We start from the raw sequence: 22,800 nt of genomic DNA on the forward strand, positions 1-22,800 counted from the left end.
TGTGTGTGTATGTGTGCCTGTGTGCAAATGTGTGTGTTTAGTAGGAGGGGTGGGGTGACTTGTCACTGGAGGACAGGCGCTCAGTAAATAGTTTGACTTCTCCGACAGCTGGGACGGAGCGTGGCTGCAGTTTAAGCTGCAGACATGAGAGCCCCAAATGCACTCACACACGCGCGCACACATGGTAATTATACAAATACTAATACACACCCTGACACACTTGCCGAAAAAACAACCCAAACGTACCACAACATGTCAGACAGCGCAACAGCTGAAAAATCTGTGTGGGCAAATTAGTGATGTTTCAGTAATGGCTTTACTGCCTTCACACAGATTAATACACAGATTAATACCATTTTCACATTGTGATCCCTATTCGCTTTCAATGGTAGTTGTTACATGATATTTGTCTATGACATAGGGAACAACAACACAACCTCAGTGACATTAAGCTCATCATGTCTAGACAGAATAGAACGTCGTCGAATATCCTATTCTTCTCTGTTCCACTCCTGAATGAGATTATGTCGAGTAAAGACACGAGTGGCGTGTCTGCCATCTTTTATTTCAAGAGGCTGGGATCTTGATATCTGATGTCTGAGTCATGTACAGGCTGGGGGATAACCCTCAAAGCTCTCTCTCTCTCTCTCTCTCTCTCTCTCTCTCTCATGGGCTCCCCTCCCCCAAACCCACGCCGGACCGCCTGCTGAGGCACAGCAGGGCTGCCAGGTCATACTTAACACCAACCACAGCCTCTCCGCAAACCTCCTCTCTAACCATCCCCTCCCCCTGCTCCCATCCCCCATCCGATCCTCAAATCTGCATTACAATAAAGATGGCAGAGAAGGAGGAGCAGAAGCTGGGGCAGGGGGGTTTGAGGAGGCGAAGGAGATGGGGACGCAGAGAGAGTGATGATCACAGATTGGCAAAAAAAAAAAAAAAGCCCCAGTTAGCAGACAACACTGAAGTGAGCTAATGAGTTTGTGTGTGTGTGTGTGTGTGTGTGTGTGTGTGTAGCTGTGGTGGGGGGTACATTTATTTGCATGTGGCTGCACGCAAGTGGTTGTTGTCGTATATATGTCTTTGTGTATACCAAACAAACAACACCTATGCTGCCAGCTATTTCTGAGCAGCGGGTGGAGATGTCTGTGTGGCCTTACATCACTCAGGCCATTTTCTAACATGCAGGGATGCAACAGAGTCATGAATTAAAGCCTATCATGTTTTATTGGTCTGGAGTGTGTCGTGCTATCTGTGACCATTACGCTGAATTTACCGGAGATGATTAATTTCTGTGTGACGTGATTTTGACAGACATGTATTTGATAAATGGTGGTGATAGCTGCTCTCTTCACTTCTTGATACTGACATTCATTCAGAGGTGCTTATACTAATGTTAGCAATACCTATATAAAATACACTTTAGAGGTTTTACTTAAGGGTCCACTTTCTAATAAAACTGCTGATATTAATGTCAGCTAGAGACCATCTTGTGATAGGATCACTCCAGCTCTGATACACCTATCCGCAACTTACAAGGAACGTGGGACGGAGTGTGGGGGCAATGGCATGCTCAGAGCCTAAAAAGCTGCCGGAACAACACCGGCAGAGCATCCATGTTTGAAGCCTAAAAAGCGGCCAGAAAAACATAGATGGGTTGCTACAAAACATCCACATTTGGAGCCTCGAAAGCTGCTGGAAAAACACAACTGGTCACTTTAAAACATCCAGTTTAGAGCTTCAAAAACTGATGAAACCACAGCAATGACTCACTAAAACACAACCTTTTTTGTTGTTTTTTTGGTCTCCAATAGAGAACTTCAGTGGTGTGTGACTTGGCAAGTGTCTTGCCCAGGTGTCCGACCATCCATCATTACCCCCACCTCCAGATGAAGAAGTTATCTTATATACTGTGTCACTTTAGAAACACTGATTGAGACGTGAAACGTGCTAATGCAGAAACGAACGATGCCAACATTTTTTTCTGGTGACTAGACTGCCTACGTCCCTACTGACAGCAACCTTGCTCACACCACACTGATTTTTCGAACTCTGCCTTTATTGTAATCTCAGATACACACCTGTAAAGTTTTGTGACCGCATCTTGCATGACTGTGACACTATCACAGCGAAGAATTCTGTCCACAGACAGACTGCCATAAACACCTGGCAGAGTACTCAGAACCAGTGCTATGATAGGTACCACCACAATAGATGTCTCCAGGACCACATTTTGCTTGAGAGAGTGAGAGAGAAACAGACTCAGTGGTCAAGGGTCACAGGTTTCCCACTTTCCATCCCTCTCCATAGCATCAGCAAAAGTTGTTGACAGGGCACCAGCAAAGTCTTCAGGAGGTCACTGGTACTGACCTGGTGAAAAACTGTGCAGCAGACAGTTTGGCTTTACACACTTTGGTTCTTGTTGGCTACACATTAAACTAAAAAGATAGCTAGCTGTTTTCTCCTGTCTTCATGCAAAGCTAAGCTAACCACCTCTCGGCCCGATTTTCATGTTTAGCACACAGATATAAGTGGTATTGATCTTATCTAACTCTCAGCGTGCATCGTGATGCACAATTTAGCTGTCGTCTCCTGATAAGAGGACGGGGATTTAGCTGTTTTGTTATTTCTCAGGTGTGTCAGTACGTACAGGGATCTTTATGAAAACAACTTACAAATGCTGTCTGGACAGATGTCGTTTTTATTCATAAATTATGTTTTAACAAGACTGAGAGCCACACCAGTCTGTTTGGGTTTACTTTCCCTTCTGTCTCTGAAGCTCAGCATCTCTCTCATTGTGGTGTGTGTGTGCAAGGGAAGAAGAGAGCGACTGCAAGAAAGCGTGGGAGGGATGAAGAGGGAGAGCGGATGAGGAAGAGCAGGCTGTGATAATGATGAATGAGATGATGGCACACTGACCTAGTAACGCCGCAGTGCCGTTGGCAGCGGGGATGAGCTGCCTTACTACTGTATGCCCCTGTCTGACACATACACACGCACATGCACACACACATGGACTCTGCACAGCCCCTGTCCTCTCCCTCTTCTCCACTCATCAACGCTTTCTGTACTCCTTAACCCCTCACCTTCTCCTTTCACTTGTCTCGCCATCTGTTTTATCCCTCGCTGCCTTCTCACCTGGCCTGCGTGTTATGACAACAGATGGAAACAAAGCACCACTGGGTGTATTTGCTTATAATGACCCAAGCTTTCATGCCAGAGACAAATACAAGGAGAAAGAATTGATGACGAGGAAGAAAAAAAATGGAGTCTGACAGGAGGATGGCGAGGGTAAAGGTTAAAAGGAAACCACGCTTCATTTCCCTACGGTCACAGAGGTTGAGAGACTCTGCTGCAGAAATTGTGGGAGTCAAAGTCATCTCAAATAAACAAGCCAGAGATGATAAGGCAAACAAAAACAACGCCAAAGCCATATCCTCTTCCATTCTCCTCTTGACTGAGTTCCCACCAAACCGCCCCCCCCCCCCACCACCACCCTTAACATCAGCCGGAGAAGTCGATAGAAGCAGTAGTTGCCATGGTAACCGGCTCTGTGGCATGTCTGCACGCACGCAGAAATGTTGGGAGGGGTGTGTCGCGTCATGTCTGCCACCTTAGGCACAGAGAGACAGAGAGAGAGGGGGGTGGGAGCTGTGAGGGAAATCTACACACATCAACATGATTACTGTTGTTTTTTAGAGGCTGTGTTTCCAAGCTCGCCCCCGTGATGTGAACGACTATTCTATCAATGAAAACATGCAAACTCGGCCGAGCATTGGACATCCAACTACTATCCCTTCCTCCTCCTCCTCCTCCTCCTCCTGCGAGAGCCACTGCCAGAGCCCGACAGACAGATACATCTGCACAAACCCCCGGCCAAGATGGCTGCCATGTGCAGCTTTGTGGTTGCCTGCTGGTGAGGGCCTTTTTGCAGTCAATAAGCCAGTTGATCGAAATAATTAGCATTACAAAGGGCTTTCTTTTAAGTCTACGCACCCCTATTCACGGCAGTGAAGAGGGCTGTGCACCTGATTCTCCTTGTAATTAGGTGCTTGGTGATGCAAATGTTGTGTTTATGCCAGACTAAACCAGACACATGAAGTCTAATCTACACTTTTGCTTGGATACCACTTTTGAGAATTTGTGATACATTAGAATAAAATGTCTTGAAACTGGCTGTATGATAAACTTTTAGCTAACTTCTTCCCTCACATTATTTCTTGGTATAAAAGCTATCTTGTGACTGAAGCTACTGAGGTATTTGGGCCATTAGCAAAACTGTGTGCAAAACTGCGGCAAAATTGTAACCATCAGTGTGTCACAAAACCATAGGAAACAGACAGGAAACAGCCTACACTCTTGTTTTTGCAATTGTGTATGCATGAATTGCTGATGAACAGCGGAACCTGGGAAATTACATATTCATCACACTGATATGCTCAAGTAATTTGTTCAAGGTGACTGACATAAAGGTAACTTTCCACGTCCCTCAAGCAGAAGGACCCCAGAGACATGTTTCTGATTCTTCTCCCTCGCTCCAGTCCTCCTCTCTCTTTCTACTTGTGATGCTCATCAGTTGGCTCGCCCGGAGAGCGACAATGGAGGCTTTTAGCGGGATTTGAGAACTCATCCTGTGTCAGGGCATGAAAAATGGGCAACCACACAAACAGGGGCATTGACTAGCTCGGAGGGGGGAAAGTGTGTGAAGAGGAGAAGAAGCACCACGTTAAACGTGACAGAAATAAGTAGGCAGGTAGAGGACAGAGGAAGTCCTCCAGCCACAGTCTAATTTCTCTCAAGGAAATCAGGCCTTGTCTCATTGCAATATGTGTACTACAAGTTATGTGTTAAATACTGAGCTGGTGAGAATGAACATAATACAGGTGGTGTCTGCACTGATGTAGAATATAATAGACTTGAATTCACTGTCTTGACAAAAGATAAATGAGAACTGTAGTAGTGTTTCTTCCACTAACCCTGCCTGCAAATCCCTGCTTGGCTCACAGACTTTACATTGTAATGATGTCACAGATTTTTGATTCACTTTTCTTGGCTCCAGGGAAGTTTTACAAATATAAAACCTCCATGGATAAAAACATTCATAACAGAAAAAGTCATAATTGACCTTGTCCTGTCAAAAGTTTTATAGGTGTCTCATATCGCAATTGCTGTCCAATATAGGAAAAATATAACGATGGGGGGGACAAACATTAACACAGCACCGACAAAGAAACCTGAAACCTCCAGCAGAGAGTTAGCATTAGCATAGTAAAGGTTATAAAACATGGTGGAGTGTGCATTTTTTGGATGTAAACCAGACCCTGGAACTTCCTTCCACTATCTTTCAAAAACCCCATCATAGCAGATATTAGGCGATTGTATGTTTCACAACCATTAATGCTGTGTGCACAGTAGACTCTTATCTGACTTTGGGTCTGGCTGAGGTTCTTATATATATATATATATATATATATATGGCTAAATCTCGCTGATGTTTCCTCAAACGCTAATGCTAGCTATCTTGATGTGCGGAATGCGGAAACCAAAACTTATCACAAACAACTTTCTCAAAAGTTTTTTTTTTTTAATTGTGTGGACACAAAAATATTAAACGCATCTGAGAGGGACTTTAGATATACAGAAAATGATTGTAGGGATATGTGTTGAAGGTCTGACACATTTGCAGATTATCTGCTAACGTTTACTGACAACACTGAAATGCTGAAATAGAACAACACAAAAATCTCTTCCAATGAGTTGCACAGACTTTATGAGCTAGAGCAGTTACACAATTATCAGCAAGCGCTTTTCTGGTGTTTTGCTGTTTACAACCAAAACAAAGTACAGCGGGTCCCAGTAAATTGAGATGGTTATAAGTCTTGACAATCACAAGTCAAACTGTTTTTGAAAAAGTCTCTATTTTTTTCTCTTTTCACTTCTAAGGAAGATTTTTAAACATGTTTTGGTGGTGAGAAATTCTAATGAAAGGTATAAGCTTGTCTGTCCTAAAACTGATCCACATCCACGAGGATATCATATAAGTATAAGTTTGAGTGACAAACATGTTTTTACCCTTTATATCTAAAAAAGTCTATTTGCAGCCCCTTATCATAGGTGTTTGAATAGTTCTTTGACCTGAAGAGGCAAAACTAGCTAGTCAAAAAACTTTGACATTGACATGACATGACATTTCTCTATGATTAGAATTCTTCATCAGAATAAAATTGTCTGTCACCTGTATGATCTCAGTTTCTTGCAACAAGTGCTACATAACTTTGTGCGTAAATTCCACCAGACATATGAAACTATAGGAAAAGTCCTGCGGATTACCCAGTTGAGCAGCAGACTGCGGCGGTGACAGGGGGTGAAGGAGGCCTTATCCCAGCCTGAGGTTAACCAAGTCTCTCTGTAGAGGCTTGGAAGCCCTGCTGAGAAGACAACTCTTTCTTGTGCTGATCAAACTAGGAGCACCCCTTTGAAATCTGACAACCTTAATGTATAGACCCCATCAGAACATGGACGCGATTCAGACGTCCCACATCAGAGAGGAATTCCAAAGCCATGATTGGGCTATGCATGCACTGGATGGTGAGACTGAGGGTTAAAAACATCTTTAAAACATATTGTTCTCCCTCTTGACTCAGTTTCGGAGAATGTATGGAGTGGTGGTGGTTGGTTAGGGGGGTGCGGATTGTGAACCCCTGAGGGTGTATTCCACTGTGGGAAGCTCAGCCCACTGAATGGATGGAGATCATTCTCTGGGTGGCGTATGCATGCCTCGCATACCACGGCTGTGACATGTTTGTGTGAGTGTGTGTATGTGTGGAGGGGGTTGTTCTGTGTGCTATCGGATCGGGGGAAACAATGATAGAAAGGCAAAGAGAGAGAGAGGCATATGGAGCTATAAAGGGATGCCTCAGAAGAATCCTTTATTAAGAGGAAATCATAAATTCCACTTAATGAAGTCCCATAAAGATGACAAGCAGACAGAGCACCATTTTGCTAACATGGGTTCATCCGCAGGATAAATGAGGGCCTTGCTGATGGGAAAGAAGGGGATAATTTGGTTAAGGTTGCCACAATTAAGAGTAACGGCTTGAAAATGAGGCAGCTGGCATCTATAAACGCATGTGTGACCCTGTGTCATGACTGGCTAGTCTGTGGAAGGCTTTCATAACTCAGCTTAAAACATATGACCCCTGACCTCGCTGGATGACAAGAGGAACCCATCAGCTTTGGGCTCCCGAAAAAAATGCAGTGTCATCGCTGCGATCGTGGGATTCGCTCCTCTGGCCAAGAGACCTCATTACTGGCTGACAGGCTGATTCACTGTCTCCCTGTCTGTGTCGGTGACAAAGCGGCCCCAGTGCCATCACAAGGTCTCCACTGAGAGCAAAGCTGGCTGCGTGTTATGTAACGAGTTTACTCTTGGAAAGCCGGGCCCGTCACTCAAAATCCAGTGGGGGCCATTAAAGAATTCTTCAGCGCTCATTCAAAAAGAAAATCTGATCATCAAGATCATCTGAGGGTTTATTTTAGCTCAAGGAAGTCACTGAAAGTATGACCAAGTGAAACTTGACATTGTCTTCATACAAAGTGTATGTGAGGGTGAAACAGTGACTGGAGTGTGGAAATCATGCGCTTGGAATAATCACTGCACTGGTCTCCATTCTAAATGACATTTTAAGGCCCACAAACCCCAAACCAACACCAGAGAAGTAGTGGCAACGAAGGCCGACTGCCGTGTCACCTCAAGTCACCTATGTCTAAGCCTAAAAAGTCGACCTGGAACACACTGCAAAGACTACAGCCAATGGCCAACTGGATGGAAGTTTGGCACCCTTTGCTCCGATCTCGCCCTCTTGACTTAGGGCCCTGACACATCAAACCAACGGTCAGCTGTAGGTCAGTTTTGGGCCTTCGGTGAATGTCACCCTAGTTTTGTGGTGTGTTCCTTACCGTTGGCATTGGTTGGCCCTTGTTGGCCCTTGTTGCTTTTTTTTTGTCAGATTCAGCATGTTCAATCGGACAGTGGAGTCCATCAGTGAATGAAATCACTCTGATTGGCAGTTCAGCTCAGAGCATAAAAAAAGAAATGGGAGTGAGGAAAGCAAACAAATGGTTAAAGGCAAGAGGGGGTGAGATTGAAACAAACTTGTTATATGAGATAAGATTATTTTGAGCTCTTTAGCAGAAACTGTTCGCAGTTGTTTGTGTTATTTCTCACTAGTGCACAGTAAATATCCTTTGTTCTTTCAACATCTGGCCATGTTGTTAATGTGCTAACTGGCGAACTAGTGTCTTGAATTTGTCCTCTGGTTTTCATTTTTGAATGACGAATACAGACTACTGCTGTCTGCTGCTATAGAGGGTTATTTCCTTTTGTGCAGGCCCAGAATGTAAGTGGTAGTTGGTCATTGGCTAAAGTCTTTGTAACGTTTTCAGGTACAGCTTTTTGGCCAAGACTAAGATGACGTGAGGCCACTCAGCAGTCGGCCTTCACTGCCTCTAGTTCTTTGATGTCAGTTTGGTGTGTCTGGGTTGTGTGTTTGATTTCCTCACTTCCGTTCCTCTTCTGGTGGCCTCAGCCAAACTGCCAGTTAAAGATATTTCACTCATCGTTGTCTCAGATGCCGATTCAACATGCTGAATCAGCCGAAAAACAGCCAACAAAGGCAAAGTAATGCCCATGGTGTGGGACCCAACGCAAAAACTAGGGTGACAGACATTTACCGATGGCCCAATATTGACCTTTGGCCAACTATCGGCTTGGAGTGTCAGGGCCCTTATAGAAAAGAAAGCTTATTCGCAGTCCTTTATCATAGGAGTGTCTTGGAGCTGTGAGCAGTTCCCAAGCTTTTGAGATGTAAAGAGGCCACATTCTCTGATAGTTCACAAGAAAAGACTTATTTTGAGAAAAGCCATAAAAGCATTTTGTTTATTTCTCTTTTCGGGTCTTGAACCTTAGGTTGAGAACCACAGATTTGATGATAAAATACTTGTGGTGTGTATGTGGTCGTCACCAGTGTTTGTCAAACCTCATTTATAACATTTATGGTTGCATTTGTCCGTAACAGTATCAATTTCGCAACTTTATGCTACAGTTTTAGATGTGTCTTTTCTATGATTGTGATTTCAGGGTTCCCACAAATTTTGTTGGACCAAATTTTCAAATTTTTCCATGACTTTTCAAGGACTTATAATAAAGAACTAATTTGCTGTCATGTTACGTTATGTGGAAGCTTATCCACAGAGGGTTATTGTAACAATTTCATCATATACAACAAAATTCCATGACTTTTTCAAGACTTTCAGTGCCTTTGACCAACTCCATGACTTTTCCAGGCGTGGAAAATGTGATTGTGAAATTCCAAGACTTTTCCAGGTTTTCCTGGAATCCTGGTGATTCTTTCTAAGAGTAATATTGTCTGTAACCTGTATGATCTGTTTCTTGCAAAAAGTGCTGAGTAAGTTAATGAAGACAGTTTAAAAAGTTTAAAAAAAAATTCTTCCAGACATGTGAAACAGTGGAAAAAGTCCTGCTGATGATCCAGTTGAGCAGCAGACTGTTGCAGTGACAGGGGGTGAAGGAGGCCCATCCCCCCGCTGCAGATTGGACAGAGCCCGTCTGACACGCCCATGGGAGGAGACTCCGGTCGACTTTGAGGCGCGGTTGAAATACACACAGCCTCATCACCAACATCCTTTAATTTGAGCTCAGCTACCGTGGGGTCCACATACACTTAAGGGGGATCTTCTCGTTTCCAAACCTAGCTAGGGAGAAGGAGATCCGGTCGGATTTTTCACCTCTTTGGCAAGACCTTACCCATCCCAGATCTGGATTTTTAAATCTCAAAAACTCCTCGAAGTTTTTCTTTTTCGATTTTCTTTTTTGTTCAGAACACCTAAAGGAAAAAAAAAAAATGGGAGCCCAGTTTTCCAAGGGTGGAGTAGCTGTTGAGGGGAAAGCCGCCGCCGACCCTGCTGCCGCCAAAGCCAACGGCCAGGTGAGTAAAGCGGGCCTGACGTGCCGAGCATCAGCGGGGAGACACATGGCACCCAACGCCCACTGGCAGCATGGGTGCCACGGCGGGGCTCGAGGCTGCGATCGGAGCCTAGCTGTTGCTCCTTTACTTTGTGTATTGAGAGCAGGTCGAAACCTCTGTTGCCCCTTAAGCTGTAGAGCAAATTAGTTTTGAGTGAAATCATAACAGGTTGTTGAAATGTAGGGGACCTCCAGCAGAGCAGCCGTCGAGTGGCCATGCTCGTCCCCGCTCAGCGCGCACCAGACCTGCCTTTGTTAATTCCACCCGCTGATCCCACAGGGGCAATTTACCCCCCAAATTTTAAGCAGGAACGACAGATTCTGCTCTCGATGTGTGTTTGGACCGTGTTCTCTGTCATGAGTTGGCTGTAGTCGAGGAGGTAATCGCTCTCGCGTCGAACAAAAGATGTGAGGCGAACGGTGCAAAGGATGCAAATGCGCTCTGCTGGAGGCGCATTTTGCGGAGTTGCAAACAAAGCGCGGACAGGCGCCAGTTCAAGCCCTCTTTGTCCCCAGCCATCATACATATATGCGCAGTGTCCCATTGTGTTTGACTTGGATTACCACAGAGGGACATAAAATGTGATTTGATGAGCAGTATGTGTTAGTAGCTGATTGTTGTGAGAGTTAAATGTTCGAGTCTGACCCCAGATCAGAAGATGCACTATATGATGTACATGTTGATGAACTTGAATCGGGGCAGTTGAGTGCAGCAGAGTGATTGAATATAACTCCTCAGTGACACCGGCTTTGTCTGTGTCATGACTGATGTGTGCTGGCTGCATTCTGGCCACACAGAGCTCACGCAGAGAGCAGTGCTGGATGTGAGCTGCAGCGTTTGGATGAGAGCGGAAAGCAGGTTTCATGGGGATTCCTTTGTTCCCTCAACTTGCTGGCTCTGTTGACGTTTAGACGCAGCACTACTGCCCCCATGTGTCAGCTTAGAGTCATGCAAACAGCTGTTGATCCTCCCCCCCTTCCCTCCCTCCTCTGAACCACTGTCAGGGCAAGCAGCTTTCCTCAAGTATAACATGGATTAACTATTGGAGTAAATGGGCTAATGCTAATCTGTCATATGCCAGATCTCTTTAGATTTATTTGGAACATTGTACACATTTCATTTACAGTTTATCCATCTGTATGTTTGACTGATTTTCCAATCCCAGAGGCAATGTGTTTATTTTGACCCAGTTTGATTATTTTAATCCATGACTAATGAGTCCTCTTCTCTGTAGGAGAACGGCCATGTCAAAACCAACGGCGATGTGTCAGCCAAGCCCGACGGGGAAGTGGCTGCTGCAGATGGAAATGGAACAGCCGAACCAGCCAAGGAGGGCGAAAACGGCACCGGGGATGCCATCGAGCCTGCCCCTCCAGCCGAAGGCGAGGGCGCCAAAGCAGAAGGTGAGGCCGCCAAGGAAGGCAAGAAGAAGAAGAAGTTCTCTCTGAAGAACTCCTTCAAGTTCAAGGGCATCTCACTGAAGAAGAGCAAGAAGGGCGAGGAGGGCAAGGAGGAGGTCACCTCCCCCACGACCGAGGACAAGCCCGAGGAGAACGGCCATGCAGCCAAGGAAACCAAAGAGGAGACGCCGGCCGCTGAGGCCAAAGAGGGCGAGGCAGCCGCCCCTGCTGCTGAGGCTGCACCTGAGGCTGAGACCAAGGCGGCGGAGGAGGCCCCACCCACAGAGTCTGCCCCCGCTGAGGCAGCCGCCGCCGCTGCCCCCGCCGAGGACACGACACCTGCAGCCTCTGAGGGCGAGGCCAACGCAGAGTGACTGCACCCCGCCACGGCACCTGAACTGATTTTCCAAGATTAAAGTATATAAATATATATATGAGAGACTCGTGCCACGTTCTTAAAGTTATAAACAAAACTAGAAAAGAAGACGAAGGATATATCACATTTGCTGATTCAACCACCAGTTCACTGCCTTTTATTAGTTCTTCGACAGACGGAATCTCACCAGGCCCTCTCATGATGAAAGTGTCGGCGTGTGTCGCCCCCTTATGGTACACACAGGGACTGGCGTGTGGCGAAGGTAATGGATTGGATGTGGAGCGAATCAGGAATACTGACTTATTTTCCCAATTCATGGAGAAGCATCCTTTTTAACAGCGTGGCAGCCCTATAACATTTTATTTTTCTTTCTCATCTCTTTGGGATCTAAAAATTGTCACCGTTGCGGAGCGGGGCAGACCATCTCCTTCACTCGAAATGACTGTTATATGGACACATAAACCTTTCAAAAAAGATCTTATTAATTTTTAGAATTCTACATTCCTATGTTTTACCCCCAAATTTCAAGTATTTTGTCATGTATAGAAAAGTGAAAATCGAGGAGGGGAGGTGGAAAAAGAGCAATGTCTTTGTTCGTGCATTTTGATTCTTTTTCTGGCTAAAACCACATTCAAGCTTCTTGAGTATTGCAGTGTTCACATTTCAGAGTTTATGACGCAGGGGTTGGGATTGTGTACAAAATGTGAGCTTTTTATCTGCAAACTGTCTCTGTAAATATGTTTTGGCCAATATTTTTGGTTCTCTTTATTTTGCTATCGTTTGAAGATGTTAATGGTTTTATTGTAACTTTTAATAAGGGTAAATAAATGTTCGATCCCCTCTGTCTGTGTTTCGCCTTGTGATTCACACCTCAAGACACACTCATAAAGTAGGTGGGTGGGACTATTTTGAGACAAGTCTGTTATTACATCATGCATACACAAAAACAATCGGTTATATAATAAAAACTGGATTAAAGACTACATATTGTTGAGATGAAAAGTCATTCATATCAGCCAGTATTAAGAAACACTGAACATGAACATTTAATGTTTCGTGGGCCTGAGTCATACCTGATTCATGCTTGTTCAACATACAATAAAGGTCATGCAAAGCAATATTGTGTTGCTAATAAATATCTGGGATAACTACAAATATTTGCATATATTAATCTTAAGATATAGTTTTTCACATTTAGTAATATAAGGAGCACGCCTCACTGCACGCCAATACACATATTGTGTAAGTGACCAATAAACCTTTGAATCCAACTATTGGATAGTGTGGGCATGCAGCTGCAGGCATATCTATCAGGATGAGAAGGTATTAAGTCTAGTAATGGATTTTCTTGGATTATTAATTCATCATGGCAACGTATTTGACGTGGTCATCAAATGCTACAGTAAGACCCACTTATATAATCAATGATCACATCCTTAAAATAACTAATTTTACTCCAGGCCTTTGTACTAAAACCCATACTATTATTATCCCTTATATCAATCCAATCTTCACCTTTTCACAGGATATTGAATCTTACGTAAGATCGTGGGCTCAAATCATGCTTTTACACATAAAACCTCACTTTGGCGTTATGGTACCCTTAAAGTAAGTACACAACCATTTTTTTCTGGGCTGGAGATTGAAATAAGGTGTTGTTTATACTGGGGATTTATATGACAGAATGTATGTCCTCTGATCAATTAAAGAACAAGTATACACTCCCAAAGAAGGATTTTCTGGAAGTACTTCCAGCTGTGCAGTTTGTACCTTGGTGTGCCTTAGAAAATTAACACTTACATGCAGAACCCGAGATGCCGGACAGGCTACAAGAAGACTTGCACTGAAAAAGGCAAACATTATACTTTTATAACCTTTTGATGGAGTCTCACAGTTGAAGGCCATAAGAGATGCTGGGAGAGGGACATAGGGGAAGAGATAAATGGTGAAATGTGGAGGGAAATCATTGGATTAAGTGTCAAAGGAAATGCAGACACATCTAATCAATTATAAAATGATCAATAGACGTTATTGGACCCCACATAAAATGGCAAGGCTAGGACTCCGAAGCTCTGGCTTGTGTTGGAGATGTAATACTACTTGTGGCGCTCTCTTACACATGTTGTGTTCATGCCCCATGATAGATCTTCTATGGTTTAAGAAAATTACCTTCATAGCGATGACTTCCTCACTGCTGCAGGGACCAATAGTTTGCCTGTTGGTCGTGTTGCCAAAGGGAAGTGGTCTAAATGGACACCAAATCTCCTGATGCAGAATGGCACTTATCTCTGGATATAAGGCAGTGTTTCAACAATGAAAAAATAAAGGAGATATATTAGTAAAGGTAATGAATGGACCAAAATGCCAAAATTTCCTTCTATAAAAGATTATGTCATAAGCTTATGGATAGGCAAAATTCAGTATCTATATTTAGATACTGGGCCCTTTTGTTAAGGTAACCTACAGCTAAACATACAGCATATCATGTAGAATATATAGTTGTATAAAGCTCTACCTCTTGTTTTCTTTTTGTCCTTGTTTCTTGTTTCTACGATACATTTTAGAGTCCATAGACTGTAAAATGTCACACACACTAAAAAGAAAGAAAAACATACATTCCTTTAATCACTCAAACATACACACATATTGTAAACATGGGTTCCTGCGGAAAAAACAGAAACAGGAAAAAAAGAATGAGGGAAAGGAGGTTAATTTCATGTGTTGGTCTCTGGCTCCATGTGGTGGACAGTTATATGTACTGCAGGTTGTGTGACTGTGTAACTTGTTGCTTTTCGGATTACAGTAAACACGTTAACGCCACATTCATATGTTGCAGTTGTCTGGGGATTAGTCAGGGTTTTATGTATCTCTTTGTCTTTAGTAGGATTTACACTGCGATTCAATGACGGGTGGAGGTAGATTTGAGCATACACATGTTGAGCAGCACATTACGGTAAGAGCAGCAGCGTCAGCGAACATGTTAAGCGGACCCAAACAAGACTGACATTTATAAATATGATCACACCTAGCCTACTGTATGTCGAGATGTGATGCGTCATCCCATCATAGAGAAGCAGACGAGGTGGCCGAGTGGTTAAGGCGATGGACTGCTAATCCATTGTGCTCTGCACGCGTGGGTTCGAATCCCATCCTCGTCGGTGAGTTCTTGTTTTCATGTCTCGCTCCCCAGATGATTACATGTAAAGTCACGAGAACCTCTCTTGTTAAAAGTGGGTGCAGGCATGGGAATAGTGACAGGTAAACTGCGCTTAAACTTACACTGACGGACACGAACACATACAAACAGAGGTCATAAAACAACAGACGAGGATAACAAATCTAAATTTTAATTTCACCACTTTAATGTAAATCATGGACACTGATTGTAAATACAGACGGCAGCTCCGCTGATTTTAAGCTGTCAAGACAGACACAACTGCTTACTAAAAGTTATGGTGTCAACCTTCAAAATAAAACTACAATAAGTTTCTTGTATTCTTTTAATCTCCAAATATAAATATGATGAGCACATACTGTGGAACCAACACTATTATTATTATTATTATTATTATTATTGCAATTTTTATTATTATTATTATTTTAAGGAGTAGTTGTAATATTACCTGCAATAAATAGCAATGATAAATCAATAAATATGAATGTAATAATGATAACACTTATCCCCAATTATTCCTACTTACTTACTGAGTTGTAGTTTCTCACTAAATACTAGAGGGCAGTTATTACTCATTACTGTCACACATGACTGCAGTCAGCTGCCCCCAGTGTAAAGACCTTTATACAGTCAGTGGCTGTGATATTCAAACCTGTGGCCTGATGGCCAAATCTGGCCCATGATAGGGTTGCCCCAACCATTCTCTAATTCACAATGACAATGAACTGATTGACACTATCATTTTTTTTGTACTTTTAAGGTAAATAAGATGCCAAAGTGCATTAGAAAGCATTAAAGGAATACTGCATCACGAAATGCAAATTTGTAAATCAGTTAGTCATGCTGTGTTACCTTAAATTTGTTAAGAAAACTTGTCTTGCATGCCTCCACAGAAAATGGCTAACATATTGATTTATTCATTGACTGGGGACCATGTTTAACAGCAGCAAAACTATATGAAAACATTGGTGTACAAACTAATTTTCACTAAAATCTTGCCATCTAAAACTGAACTGAAAGTGGAACTTATTTATGGTCTCTTCAAAAGCTAGACTCTAGTGGCAAGACTTTTTTTTTTTTTTTTTTCTTAGTGAAAATACAAGAGTTTGGGAAGTACTGAGCATAACCCTGGATAAATGAGACTTGGATTGTACTGCGCAAGTTGTGTGAAAGATTGTACATGGATGGTTTTTTTTTTTTTTTTTTTTTTAAAGTTTTGCTGTTGTTAAACATGATCCACAATCAATCAAAACATCAGCGTGTTTGCCATTTCTTGTGAAGGCATGTTAGAAAAATTAAGCTTTGGTTATGAATTCAAGATAACATGGCTAGACTAACTGATTTACAATTGGTCATTTTGTGAGTCTATCTTACTACGTATATAATGACGAAAACTCTGTCTGTCTGTGTGTCTGTCTGTGTGTCTGTTCCACGTTTTTCTCCTCACTGACTTGGTCAATCCATGTGAAATTTGGCACAGTGGTAGAGGGTCATGGGAGGATGTGAATGAAGCAATATTACATCAATTGGCCAAAGGGGGCGCTATAGCAACCGATTGAAATTGCAAACTTTGAATGGGCATATCTCATGCCCCGTACGTCGTAGAGACATGAAACTTTGCACAGAGATGCCTCTCCTCATGAGGAACAAATTTGCCCCAAGAACCCATAACTTCCGGTTATATAGATTTTCAGCCATTTTGAATTTTTTGAAAAACATTTATAATCAATCTCTTCCTAGGAAGTTTGAGCGATCTGCATGAAACTCAGTGAACATAATCTAGGCACCAATATCTAAAGTTCCCTCTTGGCAAAAGTTGGAAAACTTACTAAAACTGAGCTTCTATAAGGCAATGAATATTGCGGAGGGCGTGGCTCATCACATAAAGGTGTATAACATCTCAAGGGTTTCACCGATCACCACACAACTTTGTAGGCACATGACCACACATAATCTGAGGGGACCCCTCCATTATTGACCCCATCAAACAAAATGGGGGCACTAGAGAGGTAATTTCTTATCTAGGCCTAACCGCCATATTGATTTTTACTAAACTTGGTAGATATGTGGAACAGGACGCCTCAAGGTGACTGGAGAAATTTAACTCTAATTGGCAACTGGGTGGCGCTATAACAACAGAAAAATGCTTAAAAATGGCAAAAATGCGACAGATCGCTGTGGCTCCCCCTGTGGCCCAGTGTTTGTTTTTTTTCTAATTTTTGGTATGACAAGTAATAAGATTCTGGGAGTTCAACAGTGAACACCTACAGATCTGTTCAATAGACAGATAATCAGGAAGGCTAATGCCATTCTTTCTGACAGCTCCCATCCTTTACACTCTGAGTTCCAGTTTCTGCCTTCCGGCCCCCGGCTCAGACATCCTCATGTGAAAAGTAACAGGCACAAGCACTCCGTCCCTACAGTCATTTCCCTTTTGAATTCAGGACAGGGTAGGAGGAGTCTTACCTGTTGGTTGATATTCATGGGGCTTCTTATCGGCAGGCTGATTTTTGCTTTTGTCTCCATGTGGTGTTATTGATGTTGGCAGAAATTGATAATTACGCACTGTTTGCACTTTCCCTATCTTGTATGGGCTATTTGAGTCGCTGCTACTGATGTTGTTTCAGCACACTGTATTATCCCCCCCTCTTAGACTTTTAATTGTATGTCTTGTACATTTTTTATGTCTTTTTTACTTGCTGCAACACTAATTGCCCTACGGGGACATAAATAAAGCTGAATCTGAATCTGAATCTGACTAAGTCATGGTATGGTATGCTGTACATAATCACAGAAACTGTCAGTGTGTCATTCTGTCAAGTCAGTCATTCTGTCTGTCTCACGTTTTTCTACTCACTGACGTGGTCAATCTATGAATCTGTACATAGGCATTGAGGATTGGCATAGGTAGAGGGTGACAAAGCTACCAATGGGTATGGACTAGTTCCTTTAAATAGAGGGTTCTTTCCCCCCTGGACCTCCAGATAAACGTGGATACACCCCAATGTCCCCTCCTTTATACACATGACCTGGATTTGCCTCTTGTCAAAGATAAGTGAGGACAGCAAACGTCAAAAGGGTTGAAAACAGACAATTAATTTTTATATCTGATAAATATAATTCATGTTTGGTAGGTCACTGCCCCCTGGCCTCTTGTCATTTTGCAAATTTAGTATCCCTAGTCTATGGTAAAGACAAGCAACCCACACTTCCGGTGCTAGCCTTCAAAGTAAAAGTACCAAATTAGATAGCTGTGTGTTTTTCTAATATGTCTATGCCTATATTATAAATACAGTTATCATTTTCAAAATTGGTATGAATATACAGCCTGTTCGCAGAGCCCCTCGCTGCCCACACCACTGATTTGGTCTGGTGAGAGCACCGTACATCCCCATTGTTTACAGGAAGTGAGGCTGCAGTCACGTGACGTGTAACGCCGACAGTAGTTTCTGACAGATTTCACTTCAGAGTCCACCTGTGAAAACGTGCAGCGGTTATCTCCAGCATGGAGTTAGAAGCCTGGTACATGGACAGCTCTGATGAAGACCAGAGAAAGCCGCACAGACTGAACCCAAATCAGCCCGTGTCCCTGGAGGAGTTAAAGAAGCTGGGGGTGTTTCACTGGAAGGTAAAGTGACAGCCGCGTTAGCTGCTGCCTAAGTTTACACATGACAGTTAGCTGTCAATTAACTAAGGCTAATAGTAATTTGTACTCCGAGGAGCCAGCAAGAGTCAAAGCTCGAGTTTTATATGCACTTTATTAATTGATAATACGTCTGTAAACTCTGATTTGGGTTACGTAATTTCTTTGCTGTGACCCACAACTTAAAAATGATCCCACAACAAATATGCCGACATTTTTGTAGTTGAGGTGGGTGGAAAAAATACTACATATAATAAATAACCAATAGTCTTTTCGGTTCCTGCAATGCATGTCATACCGCTAACTAGCATCACTTATGCTGTTACCATATGCTATCATGACATGAGATGCCCAAAGGAGCTAACTGCTGGCATTGGATTTGCTGTGTGAAATTATGAAATCACCAAATTGGTTTTACAGATGAGTTTGTGTGCTGATCAGAGCTGTTGTTCTGTTATTGCAGCTGAATGCTGACATCTATGAAACAGATCCAGAGCTGGAGCAGATCCGTAAAGACCAAGGCTACTCCTATATGGACATTATCACCATTCACAAGGACACACTACTTAACTATGAGGAAAAGGTAACCAAAATCACTGTGCACGGGACAAGCTGTTCACTTTAAATTAGACAGTGTCTTCTAATGAGGATGTTTCTCAGTCAGAGGCAGTCACATTGTCAGAGAAGACTCTTTAAGGTGTTAAAAGTGAACCAGAGTGAAGTGTCCCCACTGCATTAGAAGATGTAATGACCTGTGGGAGATGAGAATAATGCTCTGCAGTGGTTTATGACATTTATATGACCATCATTCTCAGTCAGTGGCGAGGACAATGACACATCAGGACAGCTAGCACTTGAACTGGTTGTAAAGTTTTATAATTCAACAAAGAAACCACCATAACTCAAGCCTCTTTGTCTTTTTGTGTCTCAGCTGAAGACATTCTTTGCAGAGCACCTGCACTTGGATGACGAGATCCGCTACATCCTTGACGGCCGGGCCTACTTCGACGTGAGGGACAAGGACGAGCGGTGGATCCGAATTGCCATGAGCAAAGGGGACCTGATCACCTTGCCGGCTGGCATCTACCACCGCTTCACCCTGGACGAGACTGTACGTAGCATACATATGTAACTGTTGTTGGTAGGAAGCCACATCCTTTAAAAACATAATGTAGTTAACTGCTTTTTGATTATCTTGGGAGGTGAAGATGTTCAACACTGACAGTGTAACAATGCACTTGAGAACAGTGGATTAGATGAGATGAGAATAAATGGCGCCTGAGGAGAAATTGGGTTGTTGATGCGGAAAAGAATATTTGAATAAGACTAGAGCAAATATTGAGAGCACAACCCGCCTGGTGTTTCCATACAGCAGAATACAAACACAAAGTGTGCAGTGTGCATTGTCAGCTAGTATTAATATTATCTAACAAATCATGTCATTTACATAGTTGAAGAATGTGCTGATTAAATACTTCTACATTACTATGTCCTCAAAGTGTTGCAGCTGTGGGATGTGTCACTGCTGTCAGTGTTGGCATGACTGTTGCTATTAGCATGTAAGCTTTGTTTGTTTTTTGCACTTGCACAGTAAGTTTACTTTTGACATTGCAACCTAAAGTCTGTTTTGTTTTTCTTGAGGCTGTTGATCTAAAAACCTGAATTCTGGGTCACACTACCTAAAGGAGCACTAAACGATATTGAGAGCATTAATATGGCAGCAAACCGCTATTTGCTATGTAATGATATGGTGGAGAAATGGCTTCATGAGCAGAGAATGAAGTCACATGCATGGTCGTGCATGTAAGTCCATGTGTGTATATCCCACTGGCTAGCTAATTGCAGGCACCCGGCACCGTGTGGACATGGCGGTTACCACTGATATCAGGAGTCATCGCGGAAGCGTGGCGCCCACCCTCCGGTTCCCCCCAGTTAACACCTTTAGCTCTGTCAGCACTGTTTACATTGTTAGCACTGTTAGCATCTCAATGAGAGCTGCGTGTAGAGAACCTTGTTACCATAGATACGCTCTGAATATTAAGGCTGTTTTTATTGCAGTAAATGACCAAATAATGAACTCTTTTTAACACAGGGAGTATCTCGCCACATTTGGATTGATCTCAACACTGTTTGTCTCTACAGAACTACACTAAAGCCATGAGGCTGTTTGTGGGGGAGCCTGTGTGGAAAGCTTACAACCGGCCCGCCGATGACTTTGACATCCGCAAGAACTACGTCGCGTCACTGCAGGGATCCTGAGAGAGAGAGAGAGAGAGAGCTGTGTGATTCCCTATGACCACTGCTTCCACTAGAACCAGGGCCTCTAATATGATTCTGTAGAGACAATGAAGTAGGTTTACAGTTAGAATGTTGAGACACACATTGTGGAGATCTCCTGTAGCAAATCAGGCATTATGCACTAAGATGCCTTTTGGTGAATGAAATCTCAGAGGTGGAATTTCAGTAAGTACATTTACTCAAAGGTACAAGTCTTTTCATTTCATTCTAATTAACACTTCTAGATTTAATTTACCAGTTAGATTTAGATTCTACAGACTGACGTAACTGACCATATAAAGTATCTAAAATTAGCATCCTGTCAACAAAATATATCTATAAATATAGTATTTTAAAAGGGGCCATGCTGCACTTTGTACTTTGACTTTTGATTCCTAAGCATAATTAATATGTATGTTAACTTCAGTAAAAGTTTGATTGCAGGATGGAGCATCACTTACACAGGGTCTGAATACTGTTAAACCACAGGACAATCTGTAGTGCCTTATTCTCTTAAATCAGCTGTATTTGATCTTAGGTGCTCTCAGACTTATCCTCAACAACATGCTGAAATATGCAACTAATACACACTATTTTCTAATTTCATACTCAGATCTCCCTGAATCAGAAGTTAGAGATGTTAGTGGTCTGTGCTAATGGGGTTGAGTGTTTCTGACATATTCATACAAATTGTTTGTTGTATGGAAAATAAAGCTGCTTCTATTTTCAATCTGTGCTTTGGTTTTTATTATCTTTCCATTGAACCAGATGGGTTGATTTAAAATACAGTTTATTGAGGGTAAAACACATTTTAATATACATAAATATGATCAACACAATATATAAACAGTGATAATTAAAGATCCACCAGGACAAATCAATAAAAGATTTAACAAGACAATCATTTTTAATATAACCATTTAAACAGAAAAAACAGCTTTTCTGATATGTACAATTTTGGATTCCTTACACTGTTTAGTTTTGCCTAGTGAACAGGTTACGATGCAATCTGAAGGGCTTATCTATTTTCACTGCATGAGTTAATAAACCTGGCAGCTGAAATGGAGTGGTCCTTGACTTTTAATCCAGTGTTACAGGTGTCTGCTGAGGAAGAGGCTGTGGAACTCAATGGTAGTTTATTAGTCTTTAAGCACACTGAAGCTCAGGATAATGCCCGTGTCAAGACTCGCATTATGAGCCTGCAACTCCCTTAACACTGCCACCAGTCTGTAGTGCAATGTACATCTATGCTCTTAAGTCTCTTCCAATCTCACAATGCTTGATTTGATGATTTGTCTGTGTTGGTATGGGTTGAATATCTTTGATAAAACATTTAGAGGAACAGTTAAACTTTTTGGGAAATACTTTTGCTTTCTTACAGAGCTTCAGTTGAGAAGACTGATACCACTCTCGTACGTTGAATATGAAGCTACAGCTAGCAGCCGATTAGCTTAGCTTAGCATAAGGACTGGAAGCAGGGGAAACAGTTAGCCTGGCTCTCCAAAGGTTAAAAAAATCTGCCTAACATGTTAATATGTGAGCTTTGGACATGTTGGTAGGTGAATTTTGTTACCTTTAAACAGAACCAGGCTAGCTGTTACCCGTTTACAGTCTTGAGCTAAGCTAGCTGTCTCCTGCCTGTAGCTTCATATTTAGCATAATATCTGCACACTAAATACTGGCTAGGGGTTGGTTAGCTTTAGTTAGCACAAAAGCTGGAAGCAGGGGGAAATGGCTAGCCTGTAAAGGTGAAAAAAAATCTGCCTAACATGTTAATGTGTTGGTTGGCCAATTTTGTTACCTTTGGACAGAACCAGGCTAGCTTTTAATCGTTTACAGTCTTTGAGCTAAGCTGGCTGCCTGTAGCTTCATATTTAGCATAA

At 42.5% G+C, this 22,800-nt stretch overlaps 2 protein-coding genes, 1 long non-coding RNA gene and 1 other non-coding gene across 4 annotated transcripts; 3 read left to right on the plus strand and 1 right to left on the minus strand.

The window, feature by feature from the left end:
* The first annotated feature begins 9,689 nt into the window (after positions 1-9,689).
* On the plus strand, positions 9,690-12,664 carry marcksl1a (MARCKS-like 1a). The gene is made up of 2 exons (XM_033641838.2): positions 9,690-10,007; positions 11,281-12,664. Exons 1-2 carry the CDS (start codon positions 9,924-9,926, stop codon positions 11,818-11,820), a joined length of 624 nt encoding a protein of 207 aa, XP_033497729.1. The 5' UTR covers positions 9,690-9,923; the 3' UTR covers positions 11,821-12,664.
* Positions 12,665-13,994: 1,330 nt separating this feature from the next.
* Positions 13,995-15,138, minus strand: LOC144467095 (uncharacterized). The gene is made up of 3 exons (XR_013493458.1): positions 14,848-15,138; positions 14,338-14,415; positions 13,995-14,110 (listed from the first exon to the last, which is right to left on the minus strand). It is a non-coding gene; the product is annotated as an uncharacterized LOC144467095 (long non-coding RNA).
* Positions 14,899-14,980, plus strand: trnas-gcu (transfer RNA serine (anticodon GCU)). The gene has a single exon. It is a non-coding gene; the product is annotated as a tRNA-Ser (tRNA).
* A 3,260-nt stretch (positions 15,139-18,398) lies between the features above and the next one.
* adi1 (acireductone dioxygenase 1) lies at positions 18,399-21,647 on the plus strand. The gene is made up of 4 exons (XM_033642690.2): positions 18,399-18,625; positions 19,104-19,223; positions 19,572-19,751; positions 20,783-21,647. The coding sequence occupies exons 1-4, from the start codon at positions 18,503-18,505 to the stop codon at positions 20,897-20,899; spliced, it is 540 nt and encodes a 179-aa protein (XP_033498581.1). The 5' UTR covers positions 18,399-18,502; the 3' UTR covers positions 20,900-21,647.
* The last annotated feature ends 1,153 nt before the right edge of the window (positions 21,648-22,800 follow it).

Source organism: Epinephelus lanceolatus, chromosome 15 (genome assembly GCF_041903045.1).
Source record: "Epinephelus lanceolatus isolate andai-2023 chromosome 15, ASM4190304v1, whole genome shotgun sequence".
NCBI lineage: Eukaryota > Metazoa > Chordata > Actinopteri > Perciformes > Serranidae > Epinephelus > Epinephelus lanceolatus.

What these genes read in the sequence shown, in the direction of transcription:
- marcksl1a (XM_033641838.2), top strand. Translation starts at nt 9,924, where the DNA reads ATGGGAGCCCAGTTTTCCAAGGGTGGAGTAGCTGTTGAGGGGAAAGCC. An exon ending in CCGCCAAAGCCAACGGCCAG is followed by an intron (nt 10,008 to 11,280) that starts GTGAGTAAAGCG and finishes TCTTCTCTGTAG; the next exon opens with GAGAACGGCCATGTCAAAAC.
- adi1 (XM_033642690.2), top strand. Translation starts at nt 18,503, where the DNA reads ATGGAGTTAGAAGCCTGGTACATGGACAGCTCTGATGAAGACCAGAGA. An exon ending in TGGGGGTGTTTCACTGGAAG is followed by an intron (nt 18,626 to 19,103) that starts GTAAAGTGACAG and finishes CTGTTATTGCAG; the next exon opens with CTGAATGCTGACATCTATGA. An exon ending in GCTTCACCCTGGACGAGACT is followed by an intron (nt 19,752 to 20,782) that starts GTACGTAGCATA and finishes TTGTCTCTACAG; the next exon opens with AACTACACTAAAGCCATGAG.